At 32.3% G+C, this 19587-nt stretch overlaps 1 protein-coding gene across 1 annotated transcript in view; it reads right to left on the bottom strand.

Moving 5' to 3' along the window:
* LOC142351834 (cilia- and flagella-associated protein 337-like) overlaps window positions 1–19587 on the bottom strand; it is a 68275-nt gene that overhangs the window by 45447 nt on the left and 3241 nt on the right. The window contains exons 3-4 of the mRNA XM_075404044.1: window positions 18839–18934; window positions 18344–18397 (exon numbers count right to left, since the gene is read on the bottom strand). Of these exons, the coding sequence (XP_075260159.1) occupies window positions 18344–18397; window positions 18839–18934 (150 nt within the window). The remainder of the gene's footprint in view (window positions 1–18343; window positions 18398–18838; window positions 18935–19587) is intronic.

Genomic DNA, 19587 nt, shown 5'->3' on the forward strand with positions numbered 1-19587 from the left:
TAGGCTCAGGTTCGGGTTCGCGGGGTTTTGTTTCGGTTACTATGGCTAGGTCGTTCCTCCTTATTACAGTATTTTTTCGATTATCAGTATCTAATGTTATTGTGTGAGGAGAGTAGTTAGTAATGGTACCGTCCGGGATGATATTCCATTGAGGTTTTAGCGTTCCCCGGGGCTCCGGTACTTTTCGTGCCAGTGTTTTTCTTGCAATGTTTTTTCTATTGTAAATTACGGTGGAAGTTTTATCGCCGAATGTAATTTCTAATCTGTCAGGTATGATCTTACCATGAACGCGCTTGTGGCTAAGCAGCGGCGCGTTCTCTGAGTCATCTGTGTCGCTGTTGGCCGGGAGTGGTTGTGAGCGCGTCTTGTATTGAATATCAAGTTCGGGCTCGCTATCATGGTCCCAGTCCCACATTATTTCCCTGGGGAGCGCTGGGTGTTGTAGCGTTGCTTGATCTGAAGCATATTTATTTATTTGTTTATATGACAGATTTTTGTTTGAGGGTTTTGTAATTATGTTAGAAAGTTCTGTATTTGGAGGTCTGCCGAAGTGGGCTACAAAAGGTTTTATTTTTGTTGTTGCGTTCGGAATTAGTCTTATCGATTCTATGATTTTAGCTACTATTGTTGCTAAGTCGGCGGATGACCATAGAGGGTCACGTTCCATTACGGCGATGCGCCTTTTTATTGTTTGAATTAATCTTTCTACCATTCCCGTGGCCCTGTGATCTCCCGCGGGGGCTAGTATTAGCTTGATGTTTTTGTTTTTGCAGAAAATTTCAGATTCTCTTGCTTTAAATGCTTGGGCTTGGTCGCATCTGATGGAGCGTGGTATGCCGTGGAATCGACAATATTCTTCTAAATAATTTAGTGCTGTTTGTGTGTCGCAATCTTTAAATACCTCTGCGTGGGGGTATCTTGTTAAGCGATCTACTGAAACTAGTATATAGTAGTTTTGTTTATGTTCTCTAAATGGAATTGGCCCCGCAAAATCTAATTGTACTTCTTCGTTTGGCTCACTTAGTTTTGGTAGTATCCCTAGGGAATTTTTTGGGGTTATAGGTTTGAGATTTTTACCTGTTTTTATGCAGTCCCCACATGACTGGGCTTTTGCCGTTACTTCCCTATGTATCCAAGGGAACCATACTAAGTCTGCAAGTCGGAGCATCCCAGCTTGGCCCGGGTGGGTCTGGTGGAGCGAGTTAATCACGAGTTGTTTAAGTGATGACGGAATCATAAGTCTGTTGTCATATAAGACACAACCGGAGGGTGTAATCGATAAATCTCTCTTCAGGGAATAGAAGTATGGGCTCACCCTTTTAAGAGTGTCCCAGTCCTTATCCTTAATGAGTTTAATTATCGGGGCCATTTGGCGGTCTTTTGCGGTTGCTTCCGCAACAAATTCTTCCCCAAATACTTGGTTGAGGTTTTTTCTGTATTGGGGCATATCCGTACAATTAGATAGGGGGTAAATTGGGTTTTGGGGATCGGGTATAATGACTGATCGTCCACGTCCCTTGTTGTTTTCGTTATCAGTTTGTGTGGCAATAGTGACTTTGTTAGAGTTCATTTTGGTTTTGTTTGGCGCTCGTTTTCGTTTGATGATTGTTGGGTCAAATGTATTTACTTGGGGTTTGTTTCTAGTAGTAACGTTGACGGTCTGGTATCCCTGGGGAATTTCAACTGAAATTTTTTGGATGTGATAAATGGATGGGAGGTATTTTGTGGGTTAATCCCTGGGGATTTTTGGCGAAGTTTGAATTGAATTTTTGAGTATAATTGAGAGTATTGAAAGTATTTGGATTGTTTGAATTAAGAAGAGGCGAAATAAGCTGCTGAAAGTTGGAACGATTAAGGCAAAAAGCGTTCTTATATTCACGCGCGTGCTTACTATTGATCCTAGTTGCTTGTCTTGTCTGGTAATTGTCTGTGCAATTAGCCGAATTGTAATTCATTGAGTTTTGTGTGAGGACGAATTTAAAGTCATTTATTAAGTTAACTATATACTGTGTGTCGTCTGATGATGGGGGAGGTGGATTATTTTTTGGATGTCTGCTCAAATAGTCGTCAAATAGTCCCATGCTTTTCCCCGGGATATGTTCAAGATTAAAATTGAAGGGGAGTAGCCTATCCACCCAACGTAATAATCTACTTTGGTACGTTTTATTTCCGCGGTTCTCATTGAGGGCTGTTAACAGCGCTCTATGGTCTGTTTGTAAAGTAAATTCGGTTCCGAACAGATAGTGTTTAAAGTGTTCGAGAGACCATACTACAGCTAGTAACTCTAGTTCGTTTGTACTATATCGAGATTCATGTTTGTTTAGGAATCGGCTGGCGAATGCAATGGTATGCCATTCGTTATCGTGTTTTTGTTCGATGCATGCCCCTAGTCCTTTTGCGCTTGGGTCGCATTTGACTCGTGTTTGTTTGGTGGTATCGAAATGTTTGTTTTCGATTATTTGATGTATTTTTGCTTTTATGTTATTAAATGCAATACTGTGTTCATCGTTCCAATCTAGTTTGTTGTTTTTGGCGTCGGTATTTTTCTTTAATAGAGGGCGTAGGGGTTCTGAGAGTTTAGCGAGATTTGGTATAAATTTTGTGAGGTGGTGGACGCTTCCTAGGAATGACCGTAGTTGTTTTAGTGTCTTAGGGTTGTCGAGTTTTGTGATTGCCTCCGTTTTTGTAATTAGTGGTGTTATTCCACTTGGAGTTATTGTGAAGCCTAGCCATTCTATTACATTTTTGGCAAATTCGCATTTTTGCAAATTTATGGCTAATTCAAGTTCGTGTTTTCGGATTGATCCCTTGGTGATTACTAGTATGTCATCAAGGAATGCAAATTTGGAGTTTATTCCATCTAATGTTTTATCTATTGTTTTTTGAAATGTTGCTGGCATATCGGTTAGGCCATAGAAGCCATTTAGAAATCTATATGTGCCAGTTGCTTGTCCCCCGAGGATGCTGAAATTACAGTGTTTGGCTATGGAGTTGTCTAATGGGATTTGGCTGTATGCATATTTGAGATCTATTTTTGAAAACCAGAAATTCCCTGGGGATTTCTTCCTTTGTGTGATATAAAGTGCTACAGCGTCTACTAGATGGTCAATGCTTTGCATTTGGTATTTGTTTTTGTGTATTGCTTTGTTTAATTTTTTCGAGTCAAGTGCTATTTTGACTGATTTGTCCTTTTTTACTGTTATTACTACAGGGCTAACGAACAGATCGTCGGGACATTTTTCTAGTTTAGTGATTTGTTTGTCTTGTATTAGTTTGTCTAATTCGCGTTCTACTTTTTCGAGTAAGTGGAGGGGAACTCGTCGTCCTTTCTGTTGTACGGGGTTGTGGTTTTGTTTGAATATCGATTTTGCTATGTGGTTTTTTGATTTTCCTAATCTGGTACATAAGTGTGGGTATTTTTTGTATATCCATTTGATTATATTTTTCTCTGTTTGGACAGTAGAGATTGTATAAATGTTGTTACCTGGGGAATTGTTGGGTTTTTGTTGGAGTGTAATTCCCAGTTTCTGAAGAACGTCTCTGCCCATTAAGTTGTTAGTCTTATGTCCTACCACTAAGATTCTGCAGTTCTTTGCTGTCCAAGAGCCGGATTGCAGAGTGATGTTGATTTCTCCATCGATCTTTATGTTGTTGTTGTTGAAACATTTATATTTTGTTGGACTGGAATATTGTTGTAGCTTTACACCGGGGTTATATTTCATGATTTCGGTTGCCTGTTCCGCCGTGATGAAGCTCCTTGGGGATCCTGTATCCGCCAACCATCGTACTTTTAGATTGTTTGTAGTTGTTTGCACCCAGACTTCTTTTGTCGAGTTTGCTTGGAGGTGAATGTTCTTTACTTCCGAGAATGATTCTGGTGCGATGTGGTTTATGTCCGCCCAGTCCTCTGACAATTCTTTAATGTATAGTGCGGACTCCGGGTCAACCGATTCTGTTTCTTCTTGCTCGGTTTCTTCCTCCTCGATTAACTGTTCCTGTATCTGTCTCACTCTGAGTTGATTGTTTTGTCCCTGGGGACGTTGTTGTTGAGATCTCTGATTGGGTTTTCTGGTTGGGAGTGGGGGTATCTTAGACCTGCACATCTTGGCGAAATGTCCCGTTTTCTTGCATATGTTGCAGGTAGCTTGTTTGGCTGTGCACTGGTTCATGTGCCCTGCCATAAATATACCCCCGCATCTCCAACATTGCTCGTTTGGTTTGTTTTGTTGTTGGGGGCTTTGTTGTTGGGGACGTTGCATCGGGCGTGTGTTTTTGTTTGAGATTGCGTTTACTTGGTTGGTCCAGTTTGGAGCTGATGATCTGAGAATTTCTTTGTGATTCTCTTGGCCTCTTTCTCTTGATAGGGCAAAGTTAAGTACTTGTGCAGCGGTGCGCACTTCGGAAAGAAGTTCCATTTGGATTGTCGTATTGTTCATCTTAGCGATAAAGAAATCCTTTATTAAGTCTTCCTCTACGTTCCCCAGGGCTGCCTTTGAGCCCAGCTCGCGTAGTCTGCTCCAAAAAGTTTCCAGTGTTTCGTTTGGATTCTGTTGCACTGTTATGAGCTGGAACCTATCAAAGGTTAGGTTTCTAGGCCGAGTAAAGGTTATACCTAACTCGTATACGAGTTCGTTTGTGGAGCAGCGGTCGATGACAGTGTGGGGGTTTCGCTGGTGGAATATTCTTGTGGCTTCGTTCCCCAGGGATAGGTATGTTAAACTTTTCACTTTCAAATCAGCTTCGTCCCACGTATATTTGTCTATCATCGGCCCTCTGCTCCGTATTTGTTTGCACTCGTTTTCCCAGTCTACCTTGCGGCGTTCGTTTCTTATTTCTCTCTTTCGATTTTCTTCCTCGCTTGTGTTTTCGACTCTTTCTTCTAGGGTCGGCATTATTGGATAAAATAAGTCGTTTGCTGTGGGTTTGATTCGTAGAAGTAGGTCCACATGCATATTTTCCTTGGCCATTACGGCCATTTTAAACGTGGAAAACCACGTTGGCCATTCCTTTGACGGATTTGCCCCGCTTTCCCAAAAGAGGGGTACACCAATCGGTGACTTCATTGATGGCTGCGCCATGTTATGACTAATTCAAAACGCAGGGTTCAAGTCGTTAATTTCTTCTCTTTCTTACCGAGGGATTCGGTTAGATTTCAATATCAAACTATGTCAGAATAAGTTCAGTTAACACAATGACGCGATTTACAGTAGACAGTCAGACGGTACCTGTTGGAACCAGTTAAAGTAGTTCAAGTAATAATAGCTAACAAAAATGGTTACGTAATACAGCTGAACAGTTTATGAAACACAGTGAACTAGAATGAAAGTTGTATGAGAGTTTTATAGTTTTATCAGTTTAATTTTCAGGTAATCCCTAGGGAAGGTGCCACCCGCACCACAATAATGATAATGACAGAGATAATTTTATATATCTATTGAATAAAAATATCAAAAGAGTAAATCTAATAGGAATAGCAATAGTTATAGCATTAGTAATGGTGAAACATGGACGAAGTCCCATAGTCCTACTAATAAAATATCTGTAAACATAAATGATGATCTATATTTATGGTTAAATGATGATGATATAATTACTGAAGCCGCATTCCCAGATAACTTTAGATGTATAATATCTGGTCCTAGTGAATGTGGTAAGACATTCTTATTGAAAAAACTAATTCTAGCTAGTATATACTTTGATAAGCTATACATCATTGGACCTACTGGTGATCAGTACCATGGTATAGAAAGAATAAACCCAAAAGCAGATGTTGAATTTATTAAAGATATAAAAGATTTACCATCTCCTGATAAACTACCCAAAGACTTAAAGAAACTAATGATATTTGATGATGTTAGAGCCAAAGAACCAGTTATTAATGAATACTTTTGTAGAGGTAGACATAATAACTGTAATATGATATATCTTAATCAAAACCTGTTCTCTCTGGATAGGCAGAGTGTAAGAGAGAACTGTAATCTATTTATTTTATTTGAACAGAGAGGTAAAGTCCTCATATGTATATATCAAGATTTCTTTAATAATGTTGAACTTAGTTATAATGATTTTGCTAATATATGTAATAAGGTATGGAAAGAGCCTTATAATTATATTGTCATTGATATAACTAAAAATAAAAAAATTAATGGTAAACTAAGAATTAATTGCGATCGGAGAGTTTTGTAGTTTAGTTTAAGTTAAGTCAAAGATTAAGATTAAGATAAAGATAAAGACTAAACTAGATGTAAAGTAAAACTTAATACATCACCATTAAAGTCTATAGGTCTTCCATGCTCATCTTTAATATGAAATTCCACATATTCTATTCTATCTTTAGTTACATTTTGATACAAGATATTAGTTGGTATAATATTTATCAAGTAACCTGGTGGTTCTGTTAGATTAAAAGTATATAGTATATCTGTATCTTTACCATTATCTTTAGCTTCAGATATCACATTACAATGAATGTTAATAGTACTAAAACCCATAATATCAATAATTTTCTGAGATTTATATCTACCTTTTTTATAAATTATTTTTCTAAATCCTAGTAATGAGGCCAGTGAGTTTTCTATATCAAAGCTGAGTGCTCCTTGTTTTATTTCCATTAAACATTTCATCGTATTCTTATCAGGTTCTATTATAACATTACCATCAGTTTCTTCTTTTATTAATTCTGCTATGTCAGTTAACTCATATGCTCCAGGTGTAATAGTTGAATATAGCAACGGGATTCCTTTATAATTATAATTAAGTATAGATGTAATGTTTGGGCTTTAGGTAGAGATAGGGTTAAGGTTAGGGTCAGAGCTAAGAGCCCGAGGTAAAGCTTCATCATCTTCTATAACAGTACTAGCATATAAGAATTGATTGTTTTTCCTATTCACATTAAGCACCGAATTATAAACAGATAATCTAATTAAACCTAATTTTGTTGTATTAAGTATAGGTTCACTAAAGTTAAACTTTTCTGTTGGCTTTATCATTCTAAAGCTGAGTGTATACTCTTCTTTAGTTTTAGTTAAAGCTTCGTGTATATTTTGTAGTTCTCTAAACATTAAATTATTAGCGAAACCGCTTCGTGAATCAGTCATTTTTTATCTAATAAAATGGATTTTAATTTGGATACAACTTATGGTTATAATAATGATATACATAAAAGTAAGATTATAAAATATAAACCTAATAATCTAGCAATCATATCTAGAGATAGAGTTTGTTGTATCAGATGATGCTGGTGGTGTATTTGCTAATGATGCTAATATCAGATTAGTTAATTATGGTATGATGGCATTGTTCAGTTCAATTAAGCTTGAAACTAGTGGTGGTAGGACTATTGAATATATAGATCATTGTCATCCTAATCTATTGATGTATAAGTTATTAACTAGTACTGATGATGAATATGAGAGTGGTTTTGTTAGAAATATAAATAGTAGAGATAGTCAACTTAAAGGTGACCATATTGCTGCAGAACGAGGTCATATATATATGATGATTAAGATGAGTGATCTATTTGTTTTCATAAATGATTTAGAAAAGATTATATATGGTTTAGGATTTAAACTAATATTAAAAAGAAATAATAATGATAGAGCTCTATATAGAGTTAATGCTAATCCTGGTGCAGTTGCTAATGATGGTAATATAAAAGTTAGAGATATATCATGGTGTGTACCTAGTATTGATCCTAGTAATGATAATAGAATTATTGTACAAACAGGTTTAAGTAAAAAGAATAATGTAGACTTTAGCTATCGTGAAAGAAAGACATTTTATAAGAATATACCCAATGCTCCTAACTTCTTGTTTGATCTAGGTACGGAAAGTGGTATGGAAAGACCACAATATATAATAGTTGGTTTTGAAAATAATAATGTTAATGAACAAACTCATGATGCAAGTACATTTCATATAATGAATGTTACTGAATGTTATTGTAAGATTGGTAGTGAGTTTTATCCCGAGGATAGAATGAACATTAATTATGGAACCAATAATTATAATGGGGTTTTTAAAGAGATTGTTAGCTTTAATAAAGATTATAATGGGCTACCACATAATAGAAAACCATATATAAATCATAGAACATTCAAGAGTAGTTATAGAATATATGTATTCGATACTAGATATCAAAGGGATCATATAGGTCCACAACCAATACAACTTAATTTTAAATTTAGTGCTGCAGTTGCAGATGTTATATGTCATGCATTAGTATTAACTAGAAAAGTTATTAGTGTGAATAGTGATGGTAATAAGATGGTAGACATAATATCATAGATATAATTTAAGTCATAGATATAATTTAGTTCTTAATTATAATTATAAATTTAGATATAACTCTAGCAATAATTATAATTTTAGATATAACTCTAGCGATAATTTATAACTATAGTATAATATAGTTATTATTATAATTATATACTTATACTTATACATAACCACATACTTATACTTATATTGATAGCTAGTCAGCTCTAATTGTTACTCTTGTTAATACCTAACTATTTCTTATTAGTATTAACAAAACCTTTAGCATAAATAATGTCTAATTTCTTTCTATTCTCTAGAGCCAAGCCTATAGCTTCAAGCTTAACCTTGGGCTTGGGCTTAACCTTAGACTTAGGCTTGGGTTTAGGCTTAATAACAACAAAGGGATTATACTTTTTAACTTCCATTATTTTTTATATATAGAAATGAGTCTTTTAAATAAGTTCAAAACTAATTCATTTTGTGTTGGAGGTAGAGATTATAGTGGTACTGTTAATATAAGAGGAGCTATCACTTCAAAAGGTACTAAAATGTTAAAAGGTAATTGTGTTTTATGTAGAAGGAATAAATCAATGGCAGTATCTTATGCAACAATAGAAGCAGAAGGACTTAAAGATTTCTTTAAAAGTGTTGGTAGGGCTACAGTTAACTTTGGAAAGAAAGTAGCTAACAATCCAGTAAGAGCATTAGAAATAGCAAGTAAAATAGGAAGTGCAGCTGCAAGTAGAAACCCTAAAGCAGCTCTAGCGGCTACACACGATTTAATTAAATTTGCAACTACTGGTGAAGGTATAAAAGTAGTACAAAAAGGAAGAGGGTTATACTTAGGTACAAAGAAAAGATAATTATTTGATTATAATTATGATTATATTATGTTTATGATTATGATTATATTATGATTTTATTATGTTTATGATTAAGATTATAACTAAGATTATGATTATATATTTATCGATCGGTGTAACCGCTCCGCGGATAAATATGAATACTAATATTATTATTACTAGAAACATTGTTATTACTAAGCACTAATATCTTTAATCTAAAAAAATACTCAGCTTGTTTTTCTTATTCTTCTTATAATCCTCATATAACTTAACAAATTCATTATACTCATCATTATCTATTTTATTATCATTCATTGATTCAGTATATAGTTTATTAAACTTATCACTAAACTGTTTACTTAAAATATACATTTGTGAATACTTTATAATTTTATTTCTAATTTTAGTATTAATTGTTTTTGACAATGAACCACAAACAGTTGCTGTAGCAAAAGCTGTTGGTATAGAATAAGCTAATCCTATACCTGTTAATGCAACTGATGTTGATGTTGTAGTTGTTGCTATAGATGATAATACTATTTCTGTTATCTCAGCTACGTTCATATAATTCTTATATCTACTTAACTTCTTATTATAGTTATTAGTTTCAGTTTCATAAAAATTTCTAATATCTTTTATAATGTTAATATTGTTGTTAAATTTATTATTAGCTTGAATCTTTTCGTTTATCTGCTGTTCATTGACAGCAGCAGCTTCACGTATCAATCTTTCTGATACTGATGACAAATCTGGATATAGTAATCTCTCACTCGGTCCTGTTGGATTGGTCATTGCTTTGCTTATTTTCATTAGTAAAAATTCTTTCTATTTCTTTCATTATATCTTCTTGATTAAAACTATAATGCATCTCAAGTCTGTCTTTCTCTTTATTATCAAGTAACTAACTTTGTAAAAGTATAGCAATTATATATTGTACTATAACACCTCTAAAGATTTATTGTATTCTTTCATTTCTCTCAGACCGTTAGTAAACATTTCATCTAAGTGTATGTTAGTGATATTCTGATTAAACTTATTATTATCAAATTCTTGTTTTAATTGATTATATTTAGATATAGTATCAGCAGCAACTTTATTACAAAACTTAACAGTATTTCTGACTTCATTTGTTGATTCAATAAACTCATTAATTTGTGTTTCATTTAGTTGTAATGTTTTAGTTGTAACTTTATCAAAGTCACCTTTTCTTAGTTCAGTTATGTTTTTACTTAAAATGTCTATTTTATTAGAAGAGGATAATAAGTTATTGTCACAATACTCTTTATTAACAAAATCTTTTTCATCTATCGGAGGATGTACATTTGTAATTTTATAGGTATCCTTCATATCAATATTATCATTATCTTCTAGGAATAACCCACGAGCCTTACTTAGTGTTAAGTTGTTTGTTGATGTTGATTGGTGTTCAGCCTGATTGAATCTGTTTCTTGTCATTATTTATTTTAAGAAATATATTTAATGATTCTAAAACTTTATTATTAGATTCAAAATCAAACTCAGATTTTAATAATTCCTGTTCGTAATATTTACCTTCTATTATCTCACCATTAATATCTTCTATTTTATATGTTGGTGGATGTGTTTTTAGAACTTCATTAACTTCAAACAATTCTCTATTCCAATTAGAAGTGTAACCTTTAGAGAAGATATTACGTTTATCTACATTTCTAACATAATCACCAAATTTAAGTTTAGATTGGGCGTAGCCAGGTTTACCCTTAATATTCTTAAAACTAAAAGTGTATTTAACTTTATCAGGATTAGAAGCATCAACTGGTGTCATACTAATTGTTGAGTGAATGTTATTGTTATATGTTACAACAGCATCATTTAATATATTTACCCAATTACCATCACCATTGATGAACATTGGTTTATTTATTATATGTAATAATGTTCTATTGAATCTCTCTATAAACACAGCCTTTAAATCACTATAAGAAGAACATAGCTCTATCCCTGAAGCGGCTTTGCCGGTTCCATATTCTTTAAGAAAAGATTTAAATGTTTTATTGTAAAACTCACTACCTCTATCTACCCATAACTTTTCTGGTTTTCGTCCTTCTGATAGGATTGTTTTAAAACCATTAGTTATAGATAAACCAGATTTATTCTTTAATGGAATAGCCCATGCATATTTTGTGAATACATCTATAACTGTTAATATAAACTTACAATTATTATTGTATTTACTTAGAGATAACTTATCAATTAAATCAGCTGACCATGTTTCATCTTTATATAGTGGTATTATTCTTTCTCTTCTAAACTTTGTTATTCGAGGACTGAATACTTCTTTACCTAGTTGTTGTTGTTGTTTTTCCATCATTATTCATTTACCATAATTAAAAACAAAATTATCTAGTTGCTCTTGATTAATAATATTCATAGAAAATAGTTGCTTAGATATATCTAGCATTTCATCATATAATCCATCATGACCAGCTTTTGTTTCTAGTATTAATAATTCTAATCTTTCTATTAAACTATTTGGGTCTGGGTTGCTATTTAATCCCCTACCATATACATCATCTTTTGCCCCCATTATACGTTTTATTGTTCTATATCTAGCACTTTTCTTATCCCCCTTTCCTAAATCATATCTAATATCAAATAAAAACCTTTTAATTTTGTTTTCATCTTCCTCAATATTATCATCATATGTTACATTTGATTTAGTAAGAAAATCGGTAAATCCTTCTGAAAACTCATATACATTATCCCTAACTAAAAATGCACCCTGCTCTAGAGTTATATTAACACCATTCATTTTATATCTAGTGGGTAAATCTATGAGTTCTAATTTTAATCGAGGATTAGTTTGAGCCCCCATGTCATGAAGAAGTTTGGTTGTGTTTGTATCAACATAAACTGGTGCTATATCTTGAGTTTGCTTTATGGTCCCCTTTAACGTTTCACCAATCTGCGAAGCAGTTTCACCCATCTGCGAAGCAGTTTCATTAAACTGGGAACCAGCTTGCTCGATCATCTTAGTTTGTTTATCTAACTCTTGATTTTGCCAATCTATTGCTCTTAATGTTTGTTCACTTAATGCTAGATTCTGTTCATTGTTTGCATTTATCTGCGAAGCAGTTTCACTGATAGTTTTAGTTAAAGGATCAAATAACTCTTCTATTTCTCCATAATATTCTTGTTGTTTTAATTTATCTTCTAATCTATTTTTTCTGTTTTGTTTTTCTAGATTGTTTAATTTTATAAGTGTTTCTAGTTTAGTCATTTTATAAAAAAAATTATCACAAACATTATATAATCTAATAGCGGCTTCAATAAACTTTCTATCATCATTAATTGTTAATTCTTTAACAAACTTATTATAATTAGTTATTGCTTTACTTCAATCTGGGAACTAGCTTTGTGGATCAGTGAAACTGCTTCGCAGATTTGGAAACCAACTTCGCTGATTGGTGAAACCACTTTGTGGATCTGGAAACCAGCTTCGCTGATTGGTGAAACCACTTCGTTGATATTATATTTCTTTGCATGTTCTAAGAATCCTTCTTTTGTATGATGAAACCTATATCTATGGCGATATATGCATAGCCAACAATAGAAATGTTTAAATCTATACTGAGAGATGTGTTTATTTACTTTACACATTCTGCATACTAAATATTGATTGGGATTATTAAAATGAACAACCATATGATTATGTTTTTCTCTATATGTTATGATTTCATTACATATGAAACATTGGAATGGTTTACTTTGACATTTATCACAACTCCAACACCAAGCTTTATTTTTACATTTATCGCATTTGGTACTAATCATTTTTATAGTATTGAAAAGCTATATAAATAATATTATTTCAAAATTTGGCATATAAAAATGAATAAACAAGATTATACCGATTACATTCATTCCACGAGTGAGCAAGCTCAATCTCATGGACAAGTCCAATTTGGAAGTGGACAAGTCCAATCTCATGGACAAGCTCAATCCCATGGACAGGTCCTATCTAATGCTTCTAGTATGGCGGTACAAATGTTAAAGAATAAAAACAAACCAAGGAAAGAAATCAAACCAGTAGCTCCGCGAAGCAGTTTCACTAATCTGCGAAGCAGTTTCACTGATAAGGAAAGACAAAAGATAGAATTAGAAAAATCTTTAGAATCAATCGGAAGGTTTAATCAAATAAATGAAGAAATAAAAGAAACATATGAGAAACACGATGCAAAATTAAAACAAAGAGAAGAAGATATGCGTGAGTCATTGCGAAAGGCAGAAGCAAAATATTATCCAAATTTAGATCCACGAAGTGGTTACACCAATAAGGATTTAGGTTATGATAAGGATAAGGATAAAGATAAAGATGTAGATTCTGATAAAGATGTAGATTATGATAAAGATAAGGACTCAGATTTAGACTCATTTGATGATTTTGTCTATGTTCAAAAGCCTAAAACAAATAGGATTAGATGTGAAGAATGTGATGAAGAGATTACTAAAAAGAATTATAACAGACACATTCAATCACTTAAACATAAAAAGAATGAGCGAATGTATAATAGAAATAAAATTATTGAGAGTGCTAATGAGGATGGAATAAAAGTTACTAATGAGGATATAGAACAAAAATTGGATGAGCAGTATATACGAAGTGGTTACACCAATACAGAATAAGGAATAAAGTTTTGTTATAGTTGTGATATGTATCTTGATAATAATACTGCTTATAATAAACATGTAACAACATTAAAACATAGGAATAATGTAAGATTGGTTACTGGGGAAATAGTAAGGAATGGAATTAAGTTTGATTGTGTGATATGTAAGACAAGTCTGAGTCAATATAGTGTTGACCAACATTTAAAAACAAAGATGCATCTAGATAATGTAGAGGGAAAGATAAGGATAAGGATATAGATAAGAATATAACTGAAGGATATTGCAATGTATGTAATAATAGATATAGCAATAAAAATGAACACAATGAATCAGAAGAACATAAAGAACATGTTAAACAGAAAAAACTTGTTGATAAGAAGTGGAGAGATAAAGTTAGTGAGTTAGGATTAGATCATAACACGAAGCATAATCAAATAATAATAACTAGTAGTAATTATGAAGATCCTATATTCTTGAATATACTGGAATCATTGCATAACATACATCCCCATATTAAGTTTAACACCTTTGATGTATTTAAGTATACAAAACCTACAGATGATAAGTTAGAATAAAACGAATTCACCATTAGGTTAATGACTAGGCAATATAATGGTGCACATGACTTGGATTTATTGAATGGGGAACTAGAGACAAGAATGCAGGAACAGGAAATGAATCAATCTGGATGGAGTATGCAACGATTTGTTAAAAGGACAATGTATATACATAGGTTTTATCCTAGTGGTGGATGTGATACTGCGTTACCATTCACATCTAGATATATACTTAATATACATAATACTGATAATAAGTGTTTGCTATGGTGTCTAATTGCTTATCTACATTCTGCGCCACATAATCCCAGTAGAGTTAGTAATTATAATAAACCAGAATATATTAATGAGATAAAATTACCAATAGGAGTTACACCCCTATATGATTATTATCACTTAAAGAAAATACAAGAGGTAAATAAATATTATTCAATGTGTTTAATCTAAATAAAAATAAAACTATTAATCCTGTATTAATTAATCATAATGATCCTAAAGGATGTAATATATTATACTGGGATAATCATTACTTCCTATGTAAAGATGTATCATTCTTATTAAGAAAATCATCTAAACATATATGTTATCCATGTCTAAAATGTTGTGTATCATTTAGAACAGAAGATGCATTAAATAAACATTTGGATTTATGTAATACACAGAAACATATAGGTAGAAGAACATTCCATAAAGATGATTACTTAAAGTTTGATAAGTTCCATTATAAAAACAGAGTACCATTTGCTATGTATTATGATTTTGAATGTATAATAAAAGATGGTAAACACTTACCTATTGCTTGTGGTTTATATATAAAAAGTGACTATCCTGATATATTAGAAGATAAGTATGAATGTAACTGTGGTGATAAAGTAGTTGATTGGTTTGTAGGAAGAGTAGATTATTATAATAAATTATTTAAAGATGTATTTCAAATCAATATTCCAATGAAAGAAGAGACTATTACTCCACTTGCTACTACTACCGCATGTTATTATTGTAATGAGAACTTGGGTGAAGACCCGGAAACCGGCTTCAAAGATATCGTTAGAGATCATGATCATCTAAATGGTAAATTCAGAGGTTATGCTCACAACAAATGTAACCTCCGAGCTAAAAACACATTTGTACCAATGTATGCATTTAATTCTTCTAATTATGATAATCATCTATTTATAACTAAACTAGCGAAGAAGATGGGTGAGAAACACCATGGACAGAGTCCCATTAGACTTAAAGTATTAACTAAAACTGATGAGAATTATATTAGTATTGATATGGGTTATGCTAAAGCATTAGATATGTTTAGGTTCTTCCATCCACTTAGCTTAGATGCTTTAAGTAAAACATTGAGTAATGAAGAATGTATAACATTAAATAAATGTGGCGTAGAAAGACGTAAAGGTATATTCCCATATGAATGGTTTGATAGTATAGATAAACTACATGAAACAACATTACCACCTAAGGAAGCATTCTATTCTAATTTGAAACAAAGTGGTATTACAGATAAAGAATATAAGCAAGCAATTGATTGTTGGAAAGATACTAAATGCGAGACAATAAAGGATTATATGATGTTATGTCTTAAAACAGATGTATTGTTATCAGTTGATGTATTTGAGAAATTTAGAGCTATGTGTTCAGAATATTATGAAATAGATCCATGTTACACATATTCTACTCCTGGGTTAACCTGGTTGTGTGGGTTGAAATATACTATGTAGACTTAAGTATTATAAAGAAAATACAGTTAATATTTATGATACAATACAACATGGTATTAGAGGTGGGTTAGCTTCAGTATTAGGTGATTGTCATGTGAAATGTATGAATAAACAGATAGATCCTGAGTATGCTGGTAAAGAGAATTATTTAAAGTATTTAGACTTCAACTCATTATATGCTTCTGCTATGGTTCAAGCTTTACCTACTGGTGAGATTAAAGTATGTGATCCTGGAACTGGCTTTGCCGATGAATTGGGCTACACTAGATCTAGCTCTAACACAGGTTATATCTACACCATTGATATTGAGTATAGTGATGAGTTGAAACAGAATACAAATAAGTATCCATTCTTCCCTGAGAAAACAAAAGCATGTGTAGATCAATTGACAGATTATCAAAATGTAAATAAAATAAAGGATATAAACCTAATGAGAAGTTAATGCTAAATTTAACAGATAAGGTAGATTATGTAATAGATGGAGAGATGTTAGATTGGTATTTAGATCATGGTTTGAAATCAGAAGATATTACAATTAAGCAAAAGTTAGAATATAGTAAGAGACAATGGTTAAAGCCCTATATTGAGTTTAATATACGGAAAAGAAAAGAAGCTAAAGCTAAAGGTGATAAATTTGGAGATGTATTCTTTAAACTGATGAATAATGCCTTCTATGGAAAAACAATAGAAAATGTATATAATAGACAAGATATAGAGTTAGTTAATGATGTAGATAGGTATATAAAATTAGTAGAAAATATTAGTTTTAAATATGCTGTGGAATTCGATAATGAATTAGTAGCTGTACATAAAACTCGAGGTAATGTAAAATTAGATAAGTTTAATTAAATAGGTTTTGTTATATTAGAAAAAGCTAAGCTATATATGTATAAAGCCATATATGATTACTTTGAAAAAGAATTAGATTGTAGTTATCATTACACAGATACCGATAGTATATTTATATACATAAATATTCCATTAGATAGTACTATAGAAAAGGAAATGGATAAGATAAAAGATATTTTACATAATAATGAGTTAAGTAAGATGAAAGATGAATTGCCCAATGATACTATTATAGAAGCATGTTTCCTTAAAGCTAAAGCATATTGTTACAATACTGTTAAAAGAGAAGAAGAGAAAAAGTTAAAAGGTATAACTAAAGCCACTTTTAAAAAACAGATTACAATTGAAGATTATACTAATGCTATATATGAAGGTAAAACTAAATATGTAACTAATTATACTATTGATAGTAATAAACATCATTTAGAAACTAAAGAACAATATAAAATAGCTATTGATCCATTTGATGATAAAGGTATTAGAGATAGTAATGGTGAATTTAGGTTTTACCAGGGAATTTGCAAAACAACTTCGTTGAGCTGCTTCGCAGATAATTAATTTTTAAAAATGATAGCAAAAATTTAAAAAATTATAAAAGAGTTAAGCTGGTTTTTTATTCATGTTTTTCGCAAGTTGGTTTTACGTGCTTTTTACACGGTCTCATTTGTTTTATACTAGTATCTGGGATACGTCCACTGGAGTCAGTGGGGATAGAACCCGAACTATCCGTCTGATAATGGTTAATTACCAGCTTAACTCTGTACTAGTGGCTTGCACTAAGTGAGACAAGAAATGATAAATTTAAAATATAAAAGAAGTGAATATAGAGTAGTGGATATATAAAGTGAATTAGAGTAATGTGTATATGGGTACCGTGTTGCGGCTCTATGTTGCGGAGGTCACCATATACACATTACTATAATAATAAAAAAAGAGGCACGGAGTGGCTGTATGGTACTGAAACACAGACTGTGATAATTTCACATTATAATGAATTATAATATTACATTCGCCCGGATTCGCCCTTCTAAGTAATCATTCAAAGCTACTATATGACGTCACAATCATTATACAATATTTCTTCGTGTACGATCCTTTTATGGTTGCTGGGGAATCATAGCTGATTCTGTATTTTAACCGGGACAAACTATGAGATCCTTATACGACAACTGTGATATCATAAAAGAGTAAGAAAATTATCTTGCTATTATGGAACGGCGCCGATTGAATGTTGTTGACAAATTCAATACAACCATCAACCGCATATTTCAGTAACATGCAAGACATTCAGAAAAATTTGTGTACGTTTTGATCACAATTTTGATCACGCTGAGATTGTACATTTATTCATATGAGTGCGCATGCACATTTATAGAGCTATTAAACACTCTATATATAGAGATATATATCATACAGTACTAAAAATTAGATTGGATAAAAAGAAGCTTAAACTTACCCAGTCAATTTTGCCCAGTTTTGTTGCGTCCACTTTGTCAAAGAACTCATTGTACTGAAATAACATACTAATGAAAGCCAGCTAAACAGGTACACCGCTTGTAATTAAGTTTGCACGAAAAAAGTTGAACCAGCTATCCGGATCGAAAAAAAATCAAGATTGAATAAATTTTTAGCTGGGTGAATAGTGTGCTCTTGTACGAGTATCGATTCCAAAGGAAACAACTTGAGAACCTATTTACAATAAAAAGTGGATTTTTTCCGCTATCCTATAATTACATTTTGCTACATTAATTTAAAATTACAAGCCACTGTATAGCAATTACGGAACCTTTAAGCATTCATTTCAAATATCAATAAATTACAGTTACTATTTTGTGACTGGTAAAATTTGACTTCAGGGCTCTCTACGTGTGCATGGGTTTTCAAATAATATCAGTCCATTTTCAAGTTTGGTTTCTGTAAAGGAGAAGAGCTCAAAAATTTAGCTGATAACCTGATCTTCAGTTCCCTTCCGGATAACAATGGTCAAGAACTCCTTCAGTTGGTTTCTGTCCAAACTAAGTCTGTTGTCGTAGCCATTTCCTTCCGCCTGAAATTAAAAAAAAACTGTTAGAACATAAATGAAAAAAGTACATACTAATATTTGCTAATTATTTACTAATATTTTGAATTTTTCCGGCTAAAATTGCTTCTGAAAAACTTAATAAACATTTTCTTAAACCGAAAAATTTTGGAGGCCTGATTTATGCCTCCAATAGGTTTAACGAGTTTTGAGCTTTAATTAGGCTGCTGTTGATTTTTGTCGAATGTAGCAAAAATATTTTAAAATTTTTAAAATTTTTTTTTTCCATTTCTTCATTTTTGTTTTTGTTATCATAGGAACTTCTTTGTTGAAATAGTCCTACTGCCTAGTTTACAGAGTCTCTAAGGGCAGGGCGTGTGGGTTTAAATAGCCCGTTGCCTGTCCACTTTGATCATGTTTGTACGAGTCAATATTTACGTTTATTTTTGTACTTGCTGTTACTTATTTGGTACTTGATCAAAGAAATAAATTCTTTCTTTGCTATCTTGATATGCAAATGTATTACAGATACTTAAAATATTTGTACATTTTAAACCTCTGATTTTCATTAAAATTCACGTCATCGATAATATCTGCAGTTACCATAAAATAACGAAAAGTAAAACTAAAACTTAAAAATAAGTTAATAAAAATTTTTAATAGATGTAACCGCAAACCCC

This window comes from Convolutriloba macropyga, chromosome 13, assembly GCF_964194025.1.
Source record: "Convolutriloba macropyga chromosome 13, txConMacr16.3, whole genome shotgun sequence".
NCBI lineage: Eukaryota > Metazoa > Xenacoelomorpha > Acoela > Convolutidae > Convolutriloba > Convolutriloba macropyga.